At 52.5% G+C, this 18,123-nt stretch overlaps 1 protein-coding gene across 9 annotated transcripts in view; it reads left to right on the top strand.

Annotated features, from left to right (window-relative positions):
- CIZ1 (CDKN1A interacting zinc finger protein 1) overlaps positions 1-18,123 on the top strand; it is a 582,047-nt gene that overhangs the window by 379,905 nt on the left and 184,019 nt on the right. For all 9 annotated transcript variants that reach the window (XM_078646619.1, XM_078646621.1, XM_078646624.1 and 6 more), the window contains one exon: positions 14,641-14,717. In XM_078646619.1, the coding sequence (XP_078502745.1) occupies positions 14,641-14,717 (77 nt within the window). The remainder of the gene's footprint in view (positions 1-14,640; positions 14,718-18,123) is intronic.

Genomic DNA, 18,123 nt, shown 5'->3' with positions numbered 1-18,123 from the left:
CGGCGCCGACTGGCTCGGATCCAGCTTCGGAGGATGGGGTGCCGTTGGGGTGCGGCCCTTCGGAGTTCCCTACTCCGGACCACGGCGCCTCTGCTTCGCCGCGAACTCCAGCAAGAGTCCCTGTGGTGTCACCGAGTCTCAGGACACACCCCCGAGCTCCTCGCGGTCCTCTGGACAGGCGGCGGTCTTGTCCGAGGCCGAGGTGATGCCGCTTTGGCACTGGCGGCGCCACAGGGGTCGGCGGAGGGCCCCTCTCACCCAGTCAGGGGTTGAGGCTGGCTGGGAACCCCTCGTCCCTTCCCGGGTCCCTCTCATACCTCCACGCAGGCTGCTGCCTCGTCGTTGGTTGGGTCGATGCCTTTCCAGCGCCGGCCCCTCGCCGCCCTGGCCCAGCCCGGTCTCCTGCGCCAGGGCGGTCTCCCCCGGCGCCGGCCAACGACTATGTCCTGCCTCAGATTGCGGACTTTACAGTGCCAGGCCGACGTCAGGTTGTTGACTCGTCTTCAGACGCCTCCTCTTCTCCAGAGGTTCGCGTTTGCTAGTGTGATCGTCGCCGGAGACGAGCCGCCGCGTCATAGCTTTTTCACTGACGTCATCTAAGGGCAGCTCCTCGCCGTCGCTGTGGCCGCAGGCTTCGCCAGAGGAGCCGCAGGTTCCCCACTCCTCGGTCCCTCTTCCTTCTTTCCGGACCTGGCCCTTCCCTCCTCCGGTTGGCTTGGGGGATGGCTGCCTTAGCTTGCAGCCATCACCTAACGAGAAGCTGCTTTCCCCTGCGCGGGGCCCTCCAGAGGTGGGTGCGGCTTTCGCTCACGCTGTTTCCACGGCTGTGGGAATTTTGCGCATGGGTGATAAAGCTACCCATTTCCCCGCAAATCATCTTCTGGAGGTTCTCCATTCTGGTGGCAGGGAGCTGTTGCTTCCCTTGAAGGGTTCACTCCATTCTTCTCTCTTGGGGACTTGGGGCCGTCCCGCCACGCGGAACCCGGTGCCCCAATGCCTTCTACACCGCCATCATCCGGCGACGCATGATCAGGTGCGTCTTTCCCTTCACCCCTTGTAATGACGTGTTTCTCTGTATGTTTTGGTGCTTCTGTCAGTCAGCAGGTCATTACTTACCACACCCTTTCTCAGGTTACAGAAAGACACCACATTTCACAATACTTACCCAAGAAAGGAATAAACACTGACAACATATAAGACCATTGCTGAGGAGCTCGCAAATGACAACAAGTCACAACACCTCCCAATCCAAGAGGGTACACAGCGCATGCTCCTCCTAGCAATGTAATTTAGACATCCCTGATGGGAGGCACTTTCCCTTCCGTATCAACAATTACCCATTAGAGGGGAATCACCCATCCCTCCGTAAGTACTTGGTAAAAAAAAAGGGTCCCGACCTTCCCTCACAAGGAATACCAACAAATGATAAGCTCTAGGGTTTCTTTATTACATGATAATAGGATGACAAAAGAAAGAAATGACTAAACATCACAGTAAACATTAGCAGCAATCATCAGCACATAGATATACATAGAGCCTGAAAATAAAAGCATAGTTAGATAAAGTTAGATATACATCAAACACCTCACCATAATCTTAGGCGTCTTGTCATCTGAAGAAGGGTCCGTCTCTCTTTCCCTCACTGGTTGGTTCCGGACTCTCTGTGGCACACACACCTCTGCACCGTGATGTATCATCAGACCGCCAAAACACCAGACCAGCATCTCAGCATCTCTCAGCATCTCAGCTCTCTGCCTCTCAGAAACTCTCTCTCTCTCTGCTCTCTTGGACCCCCTTCTCTAATATAGAACTCTATCCTCTATCGAAGCTTCTGGAAGAACCCGCCTACCTTTCTCACAAGATTCCTGTACTTTTCCCCACCAGGCACCCAACAGCAGCTGGCCAAGCATTTTGTTATGGCGCCAATGCGAAGAAGGCACATTCCTCCTGATAAGAACTGGTCTGCTCTGGTTCACTGCCGGTGAACAACACATGTAATCTCAAATATCACCTCTCACCTACAGAGGCTCAGAAGATGGCTGCAGTTTAGAATATGGAGTTGCTCAAGCATAGGCCTCTACTACTTGGAAAGCAGAATGCTATTATACCAAGTCAAAGCCAGTAGGCTAAAGTCATAATTCACCTAACTCAAATAACACTATGCACGTAATCCCTCAGTATCCCCTATGGAGCACATGTGTGCACCATCACCAACGACACTGCACCTTGACATCCCACACCTTCTATGCTTTGGCAAGATTATTCTAATGCAGGACCATCCTACATTAAGGCTAAAGGAACATAGCACACTAAAGTCAGTACACAATGGTGGTGATCGAGGGTCATCACAGATCATCAGACCACTAAAGTGGCTCATTCACTACACCCCTCTACCAGAGGCCCTCTTTTGCAGACTGCCTTTCCTTCTCTGCTGCCGCTCTTGTCTCCCCCATCGCGGGAGGCCCGCTGGCTGGACTCCTGGGGGTGCAATATGTACGCCTCGACCAAAGCGGCTCTGCGGGTCCTTAACATGCTGTGTGTTTTGGCTCAGGCCACTTCTTGTTTGTGGGACTCGGCGGAGTCCCTTATGTCTGCTGCTTCACAGGAGGGTGTCTGTGTTGATTTGAGACGCCGCCCCGATTGCCTGTTCTGTGTGCTTCACAGCCACCCTAGTCCTCCTTGTTGGGACTGTGGTTCTGTTAGCTGCTGGCCAGCCCTTCTTCTTGACTGTTTGTTTTTCCTTCGGGTTTTCTGCACCATGCTGGCCCTGAGATTGGGCTGCTTGTTAAGCCTTCTGCGGAGTTTTTGCCGCAGGCCTTTTTCTGTTGTCCTCTGCTGCGGAAGTGTTTTCCTAAGAGGTTCCCATGTCTTGGGACATGACCTGCCCTATTTGGGGTACTGGTGGCTGTTACATAGCCCTGTTATGTGCTGGGGAGCTGTGGTAGCCTGCGGGCTTCTGCTCTCTGTGGTGTTATAGTATATTGCAGGTTCAATCTTCTTGCTGATGTCTTGGACTAGCTTGAGTTCCGCCCCAGGGTGTTCTTCTCTTGAGTCGCTGCGCTGTTTTGCCTGGTCTGGCCTGCTGTCCATGGCCTGGCGTCATGGTCTTGTCCAGTCCCACTTCTTTTTGGGCCGTGTGTGCGGTCTCCTCCCTGGGGCGTGTCTGGACTGTTCTTTTTCTTCTTCTTTGTCTGGAGTCTGGCTTGCTCTGAATGCTTCTTCCAGTGGGCCTTGCACCCGGTTTTACCTCTTCTTCCTGTGGAAGGGGTTGATCTCTGCCGTCTTGTCCCTTTTTTGCAGGCGCAGTTCGTCCCTGTGGGCTGTTGGGAGGTTCTTCCTGGTTGACCTTAGGTTAAGCTTTTAGGCTTCCGCCTGTTTACTGCTGGCGGCGCTGTTCTGTCTGGGATTGCCTTTGCTCTGCCTCTTCTCCTTGGGTTCTCTAGGTTACTCTTCTCCTTCGGTGCTCCTCTTCCTGGCCTTGGCCAGAGGTTTGTTGCCTTGTACGGGCATGGGGTGCTTGGCCTCCTTTTGCCTTGCCTTGCTTCCTCTGCTGGGTGAAGGACTGGCTGCCTCTTCTTTCTTTTCCTGCATCCCCTTTGGGGTTGGTGGTCTTCCACTGGCTGGGTTCCCCTTGCCTGGGGGGGACAGGGCTCCTCGTCCTGTTTTGGGTCTCGGCCCCCGTGGGACCTTCTGTTATGGCCAGGCGGGTGGAGTCCTCTTGCAGACCCTCCTTCCCCTTGGCTAGGGTATCTATTCTACGTGAAGGAAGCTGCGGCTAGTAGTCTCTATCAGATGTACGAGTTACTTACCTTCGGTAACGATGTATCTGATAGAGACGATTCTAGCCGCAGATTCCTTCATGGCCCGCCCTTCCTCCCTGTTCTGCGAGGACTTTTAGCTTGGTCTTTTGCACTTGCCTTCCTGTAGGTGACTGTCTTTTATGTGTACATTCTTTCCCTCTTTCTGGCAGGATGTTCGTCCTGTTGAATTGTTCCTGTCCTCCCCTTTTGGCACATTGGAGGATAGGTTTGTGGGAGCTTCTGTTCCTTTATGCTCTGGTTGCTCCAGGTTGGGGCCTACCTTCCACCCCATTCCTCCCCTCCCTTCCTCCCCCCTTTTCTTACTAGAGTACTGGGCCCTCTGTTGTCTTCTAAGTTGGGGTCTTTTGGCTGTGCCTCTACCCTTTGTTCCTTGTGGGGGTTGTCACACTCTGTGATGGGGCTGCCTTGGAGTTTTGTCGTTCCTTGTCTGTCCCGAACTGGTACCACTTTGTTGCTTTGGTTGGGGTTGTAGTCCTGCCACATGTTGCCTTGACATTTTTACATGTGCCCTTTGTCTCTGTACTGGCAGGGTTGCTGCTCAGGGCTGGGCTCTGTCCTTTAATCTTTTCCTGCCTTTGGGTGCTGCAGTGCCACACCTCATGGTGTTGTTCCTCACCATTCCTTTTCTGTTTTTCTCACACAGTTCCCATACTCTCACAGTTTTGTCTGATGGCTCTGTGTTGTGGCGCGGAAAAGTTCTCCGAAGAAAACTGACATAGGCGCGCCGGGGTGGGACTTATGTGACCTTGCTGACGTCACGTACTCGGACAACGCCTGGGCGGAGTCGTGTGATGCCGTCCCCCAGGCGTGCAGGGATGCTGCCCAAAAGATTTTCCGGCTCCAGTCTCACGCCTGGGGATAATTCTACGTGAAGGAATTTGCGGCTAGTATCCTCTCTACCAGATACATTGTTACTGAAGGTAAGTAACTCGTACATTAGTCTCCCATGACCAGTATGGAAGAGACTAGCTTGGATATACTCCCAATAACCAGTTTTTAACTGTTTCTTTGAGGCAAGAGTCAATGATGTGGGTCCGACCAAACTCATCTAAGGCCTAATTTTTCAAACCAGGATTGGACATGCCGAGCCACGGGAAAGTCAGGCCTTTCTCAATAGACAGCAATTCCTTACAACATTTCAGTATGGCTTACGCTCCTCCTCACCCAGTATGTAAGCGGCCTTAGCCGGGCAATTTCTTCCACCCTTTTAAGTACCCCATCAAGGAACATGGGGGTAAGGGGAGTACTCTTGGGAATATGGAGAAGCAAGCAAACAAATGTGTTTTTGCTAAGATAATGTGGGTCTGTATGCATGTGTCCCCATATTTCATTGTCATATAAGGCCGCTGATTGAACCTTTAGTTTGTATAGCTCTATAGCCAGAAGCTCTTGAAGTTGTCCCCTGGTGTGAGCACGGCCCTTCTTTTCTGAATATTGAGGGTCCACAAGGCCCTGCGTTTGAACATAATGGCCAAATATTAAAATCTAAAAACTCATTCCAGATCCTCAATGCCCAGGGCGAGGATGTTTTCGAATGATCTCTGTGGTCTAAATACCATAAATGTTGTTTTTGAGATGTTAATCTCTAGGCCTCTAGCCCCACAAATGGTCCAATAGTTGCTGCAATCCCATAGGTGTCTGAGAGATTAGGAGGATTTTGTCAGTGAATAATAAAGCAGGAACACAATTCCCTTCTAAATTGAAGGTGTCTATATATCCTTGACGAAGGGCCTCAATAACAACAATAACAAATTAGGGGAAAAGGGTGGGGGCCAACACGCATCCTTGTCTCACCCCTCTCCATATTGGGATTCGGATAGATACATCTGCCGTGTGGATTCCTCACCTTGTGAATATCCCCCTTGCGCCAGCAACGTTCGGAAATTTTCTTCGTAGTACGCCGACGTGGGCGACGTCACAGGAGCACGGCATCGCGCGCGACTCCGTCTGACGTCACCGACCCCATATCAGGCCCACGCCGGCGTGATGACGTCAGTTCCCTTTTTTCCGCGTCTTCGACGCTAACGGTTTCGGGATCTTCTGCGATACTTAGTATCTTTCTGTTAATTAATTGCCACTGTTTCTCTCTTACGACTTGATTCTTCTCCGAAGATGTCGTCGAGGAAAACAGGCTTTAAGCCATGTAGGTCTTGTGCCCGCACGATGTCCATCACTGACCCACATAAGGATTGTTTGTGGTGTCTTGGTTCGAGTCACGACGTCAAGAACTGCAATTCCTGTTTTAAGATGAATCCAAAGGCGCTTCGAGAGCGTGAAGCTAAATTACTTTTGGCAAAAGTAAAACAGGATTCTGGGCGTTATTCGAGATCGACGTCACGAAGATCGAAGTCGAAGCAAAGGTCTCGATCGAAGTCGGGATCGGCGTCGAGGTCCAGAGCGGGTTCGAGATCTGGAGAGGAGTCGAGATCTAAAGCAAAGTCAAAATCCAGAGAAAGATCTAGATCTAGATCTAAATCGGCTTCAGGTCACGCTTCGAGCTCCTCGAGGAGAAAGCATAAGAGGAGGAAGCACAGTTCGAAACATCATTCGGAGAAGGAATCCTCTGATTCGAAGAGAAGGTCTCACAAACATCGTAAAGACTTTGTCTCTCCTTCGCCTGCTTTATCAAAAGAAGGTTCTCCGGCCCCGGAGCCAGAACCGGAGCCGGATCCGATGTCCTCGGAACATGAGGAAGAAGAGGTGATTCCTCAAGAACCGGCTCCAGCGGAGACTCCTGCGGATCCGGAAGGTCAGAGTGAGAGTGTGTCGGGACGACCTCCATTGGATCCGGTAGGTCCGTACCCTCCCTTTCCTGGTCCTGGACAGGATCCTTCGCATTTTCTAAATGCAATGTTCGGAGTATATTCCAGGGCAATGTACCCCACTGGAGCACCTGTTGGTCCCATGGGTCCATTATCATACAATCTGGGTATTCCTCAGTCGTACGCCCCAGCTCCGTTTATGCCGTTCATGCCGGCGCCTCTTCCACCATGGCTCGGTACGGCTCCACCGAGGTCTTCGACTCTGCATGCGGCTTCGCCGACTCCGGATCGACCTCGCAGTCGAGATCGAGGTACCACACCTGTTCATGACTCTCGTCCTGTTGCTCCGGCTCCTCGATCGACGTCGGAACCGGCTCCGTCGGAGTCGTTACCGGATCCGTCGACTTCGATTTTCGATTGGAGTGGTCGAGACGAAGAGCTCAGCGTCTTCTAGAACAAAAAGATGATGAAAGTTCTGATGTGGAAGAAGGCGAGCTTCCTGATCATGACGATGATTTCGATGAGCTTCGGGATGCTAGTGGTCTAGAACTCTCTCCCGAGTGGGTTCTGCCTTCAGCTTCTGATGCTCCATCTAGGGACGTGGCACCCTATCACGTGGTCATTAGGAAGGCTGCTGACCTTCTTAATTTAAAGCTGCCCACAGTGGAGTACAAACCCAACATCCTCACTGAAGTCTTACATTCTCCTTCTTCAATTGTGGAGCCTACACTGCCATTTACTGATGCCTTGACGGATCCAATAAAGGAGATTTGGAAGAGGCCTTTATCTGCTCCTGCAGTTTCAAGAGTTATTGCAAGACGCTATAGGGTGGCTCCTGATGACCCTGCATTTCTTTCTACGCACCCATCCCCGGAAAGTCTTGTGGTTCAGGCGGCTTGCTCTAATAGGGCTGCTGGCTCCTTCCCTCAAGTACCAGCTGACAAAGAGTCTAAAAAATTAGATCAGTCTGCGAAGAAGACTTTCTCTTCTGGGAGCATGGCTCTTAAATCATCAAATGCTACTTGCCTTTTAGGTAGATATGTGCATGCGCTAATGGACTCAGTGAAGCAATTATCATCAAAACTTCCTGAGGATGATAAGAAGAACTTTAATGAGGTAGTCTCTGACACTCAGGCTGCTGCCCGCATGGTCATTCAAAGCGGTATGGACACTGTGGATTCTGTTGCTAGAATTATGGGTTCATCCATTGCGACCAGGAGAGCCGCATGGCTAAAGTCTTCAGATTTCTCTGCGGATGTGCAATCTACATTGCTGGACTTACCCTTTGATGGAACTGGCCTTTTCGGTAAGAAGGCTGATGTAGCCTTGGAAAGGTTTAAGGACAGCCGTGCCACCGCAAGATCTTTGGGTCTGCAGATGAGAGGGTCGACGACTAAAAAGTTCAAAGGATTTGGCAGATCTTCTTTTCGTCCCTTCAAGCAGGGCCAACAACAACAACAGCAACAGCAGCAAAACCCTCTATATAGATCCTATAGAGGTAAACAGAGGGGTCGTGGACGTGGACGTCAAGTCTCCTCTTCCTCCACTTCCTCCAATAATGCCCAACCCCCACCCGCATCAGCAAAGCAGCCCTAGATCCACCATTCTGGATCATGTAGGGCCAGTAGGGGGTCGGCTTACTCATTTTCTACGAGATTGGGAATCGGTTACATCAGATCTTTGGGTTCTCAATCTCGTAGAGAATGGGTATGCACTTCCTTTTCAGGAATTCCCTCCCATTTACCCTCCTTGCCAAGGTTATTGTTCGAAGGACCACCGGCTTCTCCTGCAGGAGGAAGTCCTGGCACTGTTTCGAAAGGGTGCGATAGAGGTGGTTCCAGAGCAGGAGAGGGGTCAAGGGTGCTACTCCCGGTATTTCTTGATTCCCAAGAAGGATGGCAGGCTTCGGCCGATCCTGGATCTCAGGATTTTGAACCTCTATCTCAAACAGGAGAAGTTCAAAATGCTCACCCTTGCTCAGGTTCTTCTAGCGCTGATGGAAGAAGACTGGATGGTATCGATCGACTTGCAGGATGCGTATTTTCACATCCCAATCCTGAAGTCGCACAGGAAGTATCTCCGTTTTACGGTGGGATCGCAACACTACCAGTTTGCGGTTCTTCCCTTTGGACTTACTACTGCGCCTCGAGTCTTCACCAAGGTGATGGCAGTGGTGGCTGCGCATCTCAGAAGGTCGGGGATTCCTGTATTCCCTTATCTAGACGACTGGCTGATCAAAGCAGAGTCGCCGGAGATGGTGCTCCATCATCTGCAGGAGACAACTCAGTTGTTACACAGGTTGGGTTTTTCGATAAATGTACCCAAGTCTCACCTGGTGCCCTCCCAGCGCAACCTGTTCATAGGTGCGGTACTGGACACTTCTGTATGTCGTGCATTCCCTCCACCTCAAAGAATTCACGACATTCAGGAGATGATTCCTTTATTCTACAATGGAGCGGTTGTTCCGGTCCTGAAGGTCCTTCGTCTGCTCGGTCTGATGGCTTCTTGCATTCTGTTGGTCAGTCATGCACGCTGGCACATGAGGGCACTCCAGTGGTGCCTCCGCAGGCAGTGGTATCAGCACAACGGAGATCTCAGGGAGTCAGTGAAGATCTCCGGAGAAGCTGCAGCGGATCTGTCTTGGTGGAGCGTGGAAGGCAATCTGTCACAAGGAAAGCCTTTTCAACTACCTCCATCTGTGGCCACAGTGATTTCGGATGCATCCACTCTCGGGTGGGGTGCTCATCTGGGAGACCTGGAGGTCAAAGGTCTTTGGTCTCCGGAAGAAAGGTTATCTCACATCAACCTTCTGGAATTAAGGGCGATACGTTTGGCACTCAAGGCCTTCCTCCCTTCCCTTCGCGGTCGTTCGGTTCAAGTCCTAACGGACAACACGACTGCGATGTGGTACATCAACAAGCAGGGAGGAGTAGGGTCGCAGTGTCTCTGCAGAGAGGCTCTGCGTCTCTGGTCCTGGGTTCAGGACCATCAGATTTGTCTGGTGGCAAATCATCTGGCCGGAGTTCTGAACGTTCGTGCAGACAGTCTCAGTCGGCAGTTCTCTGCCGACCACGAGTGGAGGCTTCACCCGGAGGTTGTTCACGACATCTTTCGGATGTGGGGGACTCCTCGAGTGGATCTATTCGCCACTCGCGAGAATGCTCACTGCCTTTCGTTCTGCAGTCTCCAGTATCCGATGCAAGGAGCATTGGGGGACGCGTTTCAGCTGAGTTGGGGAGATCAACTCCTTTACGCGTTTCCTCCCATACCTTTGATTCCTCGGGTTCTGAGGAAGATTCGTCAAGACCGGGCCCAAGTCATATTGGTCGCCCCGGATTGGCCAAGAAGGGTGTGGTACTCAGACCTTCTCCGCCTCTCCTCTCACCCGCCGCTCCGTCTCCCTCACAGGGCAGACCTCCTCTCTCAGATGGAGGGGCAGGTTTTACACCCCCATCTCCAGACATTACACCTTCATGCCTGGAGATTGAACGGGGCAACTTGAGTTCTTTTTCTCTCCCTCACGAGGTGGTGGATGTCATTCTTTCTGCCAGGCGTGACACCACTAAGTCCATTTACTCCTATAGGTGGTCAAAATTTGTTTCTTGGTGCAGGGAGAGAGATGTTGACCCTTTGAAGGCTCATTTGTCTAATATTTTACAATTTGCCCTTTATCTGGCGCAGCAAGGTTTGGCTGTGGCCACGGTCAAGGGGTATCTTTCTGCCTTATCGGCATTTCTATGTTTGCCGGATCAGCCATCTCTCTTTAAATCTCCGGTGGTTTTGAGATTCTTGAGGGGTCTCATACATATGTTCCCTCCTACTCCTTTTGTTGTTCCTCATTGGGATTTGAATCTTGTGCTGACCTTCTTAATGGGTTCTCCCTTCGAGCCCTTGCATAAGTGTCCATTGAGGCTTCTCTCTTTTAAAACGATCTTCCTCGTTGCAATCACCTCGGCAAGGAGGGTAAGTGAGCTTCAAGCTCTAAGTTCCAAACCCCCATTCCTGACCATTCATGCTGAAAGGATGGTTCTCAGGACCAGGGCTGCTTTTCTGCCTAAGGTGGTGACTCCTTTCCATCTTGGGCAGTCCATTACCCTTCCTACCTTCTATCCTCCCCCTCACCCGTCTAAGGAGGAAGAGAGACTGCACCGTCTGGACCCTAAGAGGGCGGTGTCGTTCTATCTGGACAGGACTAAAGACTTCCGGATGGATGACCAGCTGTTTGTTGGTTTTGCTGGCTGCAAGAAGGGCAGAGCGGTGCACAAGCGCACACTTTCCAGGTGGATAATCCTGTGCATCAAGATCTGCTACTCTCTTGCTGGTAAGGACCCTCCTGAGGGTATTAGAGCACATTCTACTAGAGCAAAGTCTGCAACATCTGCTTTGTCTAGGGGTGTACCTGTTGAGGATATTTGCAAGGCCGCGACTTGGGCCTCCCTCCACACTTTCGCGAAGCATTACTGCTTGGATACCGAGGTGAGGAGGGATGGCCACTTCGCGCGCTCTGTCCTCCAAGACTTCCTGGTGTAGCAGAGTGGGCACCCTCCTCCGGGAGTGGGGACTGCTGTGGGAATCTATTCACAAGGTGAGGAATCCACACGGCAGATGTATCTATCAGAAGAACAAGTTACTTACCTTCGGTAACGCTTTTTCTGGTAGATACTATATCTGCCTGTGGATTCCTCACTGACCCACCCGCCTCCCCGTTGTCCACTCTGCTATACCTGGTCTTTCTGTATATATGTTTATACTATTGATTTAGTTCTATATGTACTGTGTACATTGTATATTTGCATATTTGCTGTCGTTGGTCCGTCCGTGTGCCTCGAAGGCACGGAAAAAAGGGCGGAACTGACGTCATCACGCCGGCGTGGGCCTGATATGGGGTCGGTGACGTCAGACGGAGTCGCGCGCGATGCCGTGCTCCTGTGACGTCGCCCACGTCGGCGTATTACGAAGAAAATTTCCGAACGTTGCTGGCGCAAGGGGGATATTCACAAGGTGAGGAATCCACAGGCAGATATAGTATCTACCAGAAAAAGCGTTACCGAAGGTAAGTAACTTGTTCTTCAGGCTGTTAGTTGCCCCTGGGGCCCCATCTCACCTGGGCAAAGGTATCTTGATGAATTCTTACTGTTTGGCCAAGAAGGGCGTCAAGAACCCCTCGGGTTTTTCGTGTGTCCATAGGAACCCGAGGGACCAAGTCAAAGGCTGCTTTAAGGTAAACAAAAGCTATATACTGATGATCTTTGAGCCTTGTGTACTTCCAGATTATAAGGAGCAGCCTCAGGACTTGGTCTGTGGCGCTGACTTTGGGTCAAAACCTGGCTTAGAAAAAGATTAAGATCTCTGCGTCCTCAATCAAGTAATTTAGTTTATTTGGCAACTGCCTCGCATAAACCTTTTGGAGAATATCCAAAAGGATTATTGTCCTATAGTGGCCAGTTCTTCTCCGATCCCCCTTTTTATAAATCGGGATAATTTCCCCCCTTTCCATGTCCCGTGGATCGGAGCCCCTGCGGCTGTTGTATTGTTCAGGCAGTTCACATATGGTGCCCAAACTGACCTGTCATGGCGCAGTAGCTTGCTGAAAATGTATCTAGTCCTGGGCCTTTGCTGAGTTTAATCGCAGCAATAGGTACCCCAGTTTTCTCAAGTGTAAAGTGAAGGTCTGAGGGAAAAAGGTCAGGGAGGGAGCAAGCAGGTGCGATAAGCTTAATTGGGGCATGATCATATCAACTTAGTGAATTATCTATATATCGTTTTAAAAAATTCTCCAGGATCCCACACATGGGCAGGACTTTTAAATGCTCATAACAGGAGAAACAGCGGCCCTCATCCTCCTGGACCTCTCCGCGGCCTTCGACACTGTCTGCCACCGTACCCTAGTACAGCGCCTCAGCAACGGCGGAATCCAGGAGAAGGCACTGGAGTGGATCATCTCCTTCCTCGCCGGAAGGACACAGAGAGTCCGCCTCCCCCCGTTCAGATCGGAGGCCACCGAAGTCATCTGCGGCGTTCCTCAAGGCTCCTCGCTCAGCCCAACACTCTTCAACGTCTACATGAGCCCCCTCGCAGACATCGCACGCCAGCACAACCTCAACATCATCTCCTACGCCGACGACACCCAGCTGATCCTCTCCCTCACCAACGACCCCGCCACCGCCAGAGCCAACCTGCACGAAGGGATGACAGACGTAGCCAAATGGATGTCGAACAGCCGCCTGAAACTGAACTCGGACAAGACGGAAGTCCTCATCCTGGGATCATCACCCTCCGCCTGGGACGACTCCTGGTGGCCCCCCGCCCTGGGCAGCGCACCCAAACCCACAGACCACGCACGCAACCTGGGCTTCATCCTGGACTCCTCCCTCTCCATGACCAGACAAGTCAACGCCGTCTCCTCGTCGTGCTTCAACATCCTGCGCATGCTACGTAAGATCTTCCGATGGATCCCCATCGCGACCAGGAAGACGGTCACCCAGGCCCTCGTCACCAGCCGTCTGGACTACGGCAACTCCCTCTATGCCGGAACCACCGCCAAACTCCAGAAGAAACACCTCAGCACGACTCATCCTGGACATCCCCCGCCGCAGCCACATCTCCGGACACCTGAGAGACCTGCACTGGCTCCCGGTCAACAAGAGAATCACCTTCCGTCTCCTCACCCACGCTCACAAAGCCCTATACAACCAAGGCCCAGGATACCTCAACAGCCGCCTCAACTTCTACGCTCCCAAACGCCAGCTTCGATCGACCAGCCACGCCCTCGCCGCCGTCCCCCGCATCCGAAGAGCCACCACAGGAGGAAGGTCCTTCTCCTACCTGGCCGCCAAGACTTGGAACTCCCTCCCGATCCACCTCCGCCTGACCCAAGACCACCTCGCCTTCAGGAAGCAGCTCAAGACCTGGCTGTTTGAGCAGTAGCGGACACCCTCCCCCCAGCGCCTTGAGACCCTCCGGGTGAGTAGTGCACTATATAAATGCTTTGATTGATTGATTGATTGATTGATTGATTGATTGATTGATAACTATGATGAGGATTTCCCTAAAAGAGATGTATTATTACAGGTAAGCAACTTTTAATTCAACATATTGGTGTGTGATACCTTTGCTCCGAAGGGGTCCACTTCTTTGAAGCCGAGAGTTCACCCATGTGACTTCCCAACCTTTGGACTCTTATGTCGTTCAGTTCCAAATATCAGTGACTAATGCTGTATCTCCTGCCATGCTTCTCTTTCTCTCTCCTCTCTGGCCTCTCCTTTTTCCTCCCTGCTTTTGACTCTCACTGGTGTTTTGCCTTCCCCTGTCCCGCTAGGCGCTTCCCTTCCCTCTCCTTCAATCCTCTCTTTCTTTACTTCATATACTCCTGTCACATCTCCTTCCTGTCTCGCTCATTTACTTGCCTCCTCTGCCTTCTAACAAGAAAAGTAAACATGGACCAAGAAGCGTTCACTTGACAGGTGCAGGTTGGGGAACTGGCGTGCTCAAGAGTACAAGTGTATTTGTGTGGCAAGGCACACACAAAAGTATCTGACCATAAAATCTACATGATACATACAGTACAATCCAGAGCATCCCTGATAATCAGTTGGTTCAGTGGGGGACTCTCTATCCACAGAGTGATCACACTTGCATGGGTAAGATGGAAAATCACAAGATGTCTTCATTCCTGAGCGAGTGATAACTTACATGGTGAACTGGCTGGAAGATTGCAGGTCCAATGACCCTTTCCTTAGCACCGTCACTTGGGTTAGCCCCCGCCTCATTGATCTCACACAAATGGGTTCAATGGAAGGTTGTGAGGTCAGTCCTCATCCCCTTCAAGTGACTGGCCGATCATGGGTAAGGCGGAGGCTCACAAGGCCCCATGCACCCTACAGAGCTGCCTCTGGTGTGGCAATGCAAGGCTGTCGATGGCAGTCTGCAGCCGTAATTCCCAACAGCACCAGTTGCCTAGGAATTGTCGACGACTTTACTATGAAAAAGCCTAACATAACAACGGCAAATATATTGTAGTGAACTTGTGGGCTTCATATAATGTTCTTTGTTTCCAGGCCTCGATGGATTGCAACAGTGCCAGGTTGACTGCCTTCCAAATGCACAGAACATCTCTATGGATTCCAAGACTGAGGTGGGTAATTCAGAATTGTGTCATTTCCTCCCTCCTCGCCTCTCCCTGCCACCCCTCCCATCCCTCCAACATCATGGAGCTAGAAATGTTCAGTTAAGGATTACAAGAAGAGATATGCCTGAATTTCATATGTGGGTTAAGCCTCTGTTGGTGGTAGTTAGTAATAACTCCTGCGTCTACCACTCACATGTCAGCAGAAGACTGGGATTGGTCACATTTGCATACAAAATATTCAATAACTAGGCAAGTGAGAACTAAACATGTTGTAGTGTTTGAGTACTATTGTCCCAGTAAAACACATTTTGTAGCCACACCTCAAAAATAAAGAGTAATTTTATATTCGTCTAGACTACTAATATATCACAAAACGCAATGCGTGATGGCCAAGCAAGGGTTGGTGATAATGAACACAGAACAATACTCTCCACCAGCTGTAAAGAATGTTTCCTTCTCCAGCCTTGGATCGTTCATAGATTCACTTGCTTAAATATTCCTCAACTTCAGGCTGGGAACCCATGGTAGACAATGTTCTCTTCCAGGGGATCCTCAGAAATAGTCCTAAGCAGTGAAGTGATCCACCGACGCACAAGATAACTACAATATATAATTATATATTGTTAGACCTGACACCCTTGGATGGTGGTCCCCCAAACCTTTTGCCTTGGCCGCTCCTATTTTGCTAAATTCTTTTTTGTTGGCTTTAGGACTCTGCACGCTCTACCATTGCTAAAGTTCTGTCTCCCTAAAACATGGTACAATTGGCATAAACCTAATTAGCATATTGAATTTACATATAGGACTCTAGTAAATGGTACTACATGCAGTGGCAGCTAATGACATTTAAAAGTGGTGGGGTGAATCAGCAGCAGGTGTCAGGGCTCACGGCTAATGGGAGTAACTGTATAGCCATGTACTCCAGCCAAATTAGTTTCACTTACAGTTTGAAAAATGTAATATGTTAAAATTAATTTTAAAAAACAACACAGAAGGGGCGTGGCCAAGATGGCGGGCTGACAAGACGCTCTTGCCGTGAGCTCCTGAGACCCCGGAGCCCCTGAACCGTCCTACGCCGCTGATCTCCCCCGGACTGAGCGGAGGGGAGGTCGGACGCGGCTGTGAGCTCGGAGTGAGCTGTTTGAAGCCTCCGGAGACGCTGGAGCATAGCGCGACGCCTCGCCGTGCCGGTCCCTGGAGCAAGCGAGAATCACAGCTCCGACGCGGCCGCGAGAGAACGAGGTCGCGGCCAGCCCACGGAGCCCTTGGGACGTGGTGAGTCTCCGACCCCACCGACCGTCGGGGATTCGGGGATATACTCCTCCCGGACCACCGGAGCACTCTTGAGGGTGGAGGCGACGACCGCGGCCGAGCCGCGCCTTCCGGAGCGGACTGGGGAGGAGCCGGCGTAGAGTCGCTACGCGACCCCGGGGATCGGAGGGGCCGAGAGGCCTAGCGGACCGGAGATGCCAGCGGATTCCCTCCGGGGGCCCCAGCTGAGAGGTGCGCCGCGGGAGGCCCCAGGGGACGCCTCTGACTGCCCGGCCGGTCCCGTGTACGGTGGGGAGGACCCGAGAACGGGAGACTACCACGCTGGGCCTGGGCGGAGGAGCCGCCGCGCGAATCGCCTGTCCTGCCTACCGCCGGGCCATTGGCCCCCCCGGGCCTGCGCTGGGACACCACACTCGCAAGAGGGCTTCTCGGACCCGAGGACCGCCCCAGGGCCCTATGGACAATTGCCCAGCTAGCTGCGGTGGCACGATGTGTAAATGTAATGTAAATGTAAATGTATAGGCATTTATATAGCGCACTACTTACCCGTAGGGTCCCAAGGCGCTTCGACCGCTGCGAAACCCTTCCTGGCTTCCCTGAGAGATGGTCCCTTAATGGGTATCTCCAGGGTGAGACCAGGCATCCCCGGCGGTCTGGTGGGGCCGTTAGTGAAGATGAGGCAAGCTAATGCCCAGAGTTGCCGAGTGTGAACGCTGATCAGAGTGGGCACCGAGGCGAGAGAATTATCGAGTCCGCTGACCCTGGTCCAGAAACCTGCCGCGCCGGGAATCGAACCCTGGTCCCGGGCCGTCCTCTGCTCTCGGGTCTGCCGCCTCTAACCAGTGAGCCACACTACTTCATATCTGGCCAGGAGAGGGCCTACCCCGTATTGCGTCTCCCACTGCGGCGGTGAACGCCCGGACAGTTGCGGAGGAGTAGCGTCGCGGCCAACAGCCTGGAGCCAGCGTGGTGATCTGCTCCTGGGAGGTGGGGGTGCACTCGGAGAGTGTCGCTGTTGGACAGTGGTCGATACCCCTTTATCGGCTGACTTGCAGTTGTGTGTTGACTATTGCGCCCGCGTGTGGGGCGCTGCCCCAGGGCCCTGGGACTCAACTGATCTGACCTGCTGCGGAGGCACCCCGAGCGAGGAACGCAGCTCCATCAACATATCGACGGCCTTCCTCCCCCTGCGACGCGCCCCCACCTCTGAGATGTCGGGCAGTAGAGGGGGCAAGAAAGGAGAGCGCACCCTGCCCGAAATGCTGGGCAGAAACGCCCCAAGACAGGACAGGTCCCAGCCGGCACCGAGCCCTTCGACTAGCTCTCGAGGGGCGGAGGGGGGTGAGCCTCCGGTCACCAGGTCCTTTCTGGAGTCGCTGTTTAGCACCCTCAGGGAGGACTTTCAGGCGCTGAAACAAGAGGTGGCTGGCGAGGTCCGAGAGGTGAGGAGAGAAGTCGACTCTCTTGGAGACCGTGTCTCTACCATGGAGGAAGCTAATCAATCCCGGGACGAGGAGATCGTGCACTTGCAGCAGGAAGTACTGCGGCTTAGGGACCAACAGATTGACCTCCAGGCCCACGCCGAGGATCTCGAGAATAGGTCCAGGCGCAACAACATCAGGGTCAGGGGCGTTCCGTCTAACGAAGAGGGGGAAGACACAGCAGCCTACCTGAGGGACCTTTTTCGCGACATACTGGGCGAACCGCGAGACTTCCCAGTGAGAATCGACAGGGCACACAGAGTTGGACTCCCGCGCCGAGCCTCAGCGCCGCCCCCGGATATCTTGGCCTTCTTACCGGATTTTCCTCTGAAGGAGCGGATCCTGCGCGAGGCACTTCAAAAACACCCGGTGAACTTCCGAGGTCAGCAACTAGCCTTGTTTCAAGACTTATCCACGGTCACGTTGCAGAAACGCAAGTCCTTCAAGATTGCCACGGACTTTCTGCGAGAGCACGACACGCGGTACTCTTGGGGCCATCCCTTCAGGCTTATTTTCCGATGGAACGGAACGCTGCATCAACTGCGATCCCTTCAAGACACATGCGGAGTGCTGGGTATCACCGCTGCGGATGACGATGTGCCGGCGCCTCGCCGCCGTAACTCCAGGGAGGGATGGCAAACGGTCCGACGGCGCCGACC

This window comes from Lissotriton helveticus, chromosome 5_2 (genome assembly GCF_964261635.1).
Source record: "Lissotriton helveticus chromosome 5_2, aLisHel1.1, whole genome shotgun sequence".
Lineage (NCBI taxonomy): Eukaryota > Metazoa > Chordata > Amphibia > Caudata > Salamandridae > Lissotriton > Lissotriton helveticus.
The sequence above is the reverse complement of the archived record's forward strand: the minus strand, read 5'-3'. Positions and strand labels throughout refer to the sequence as shown.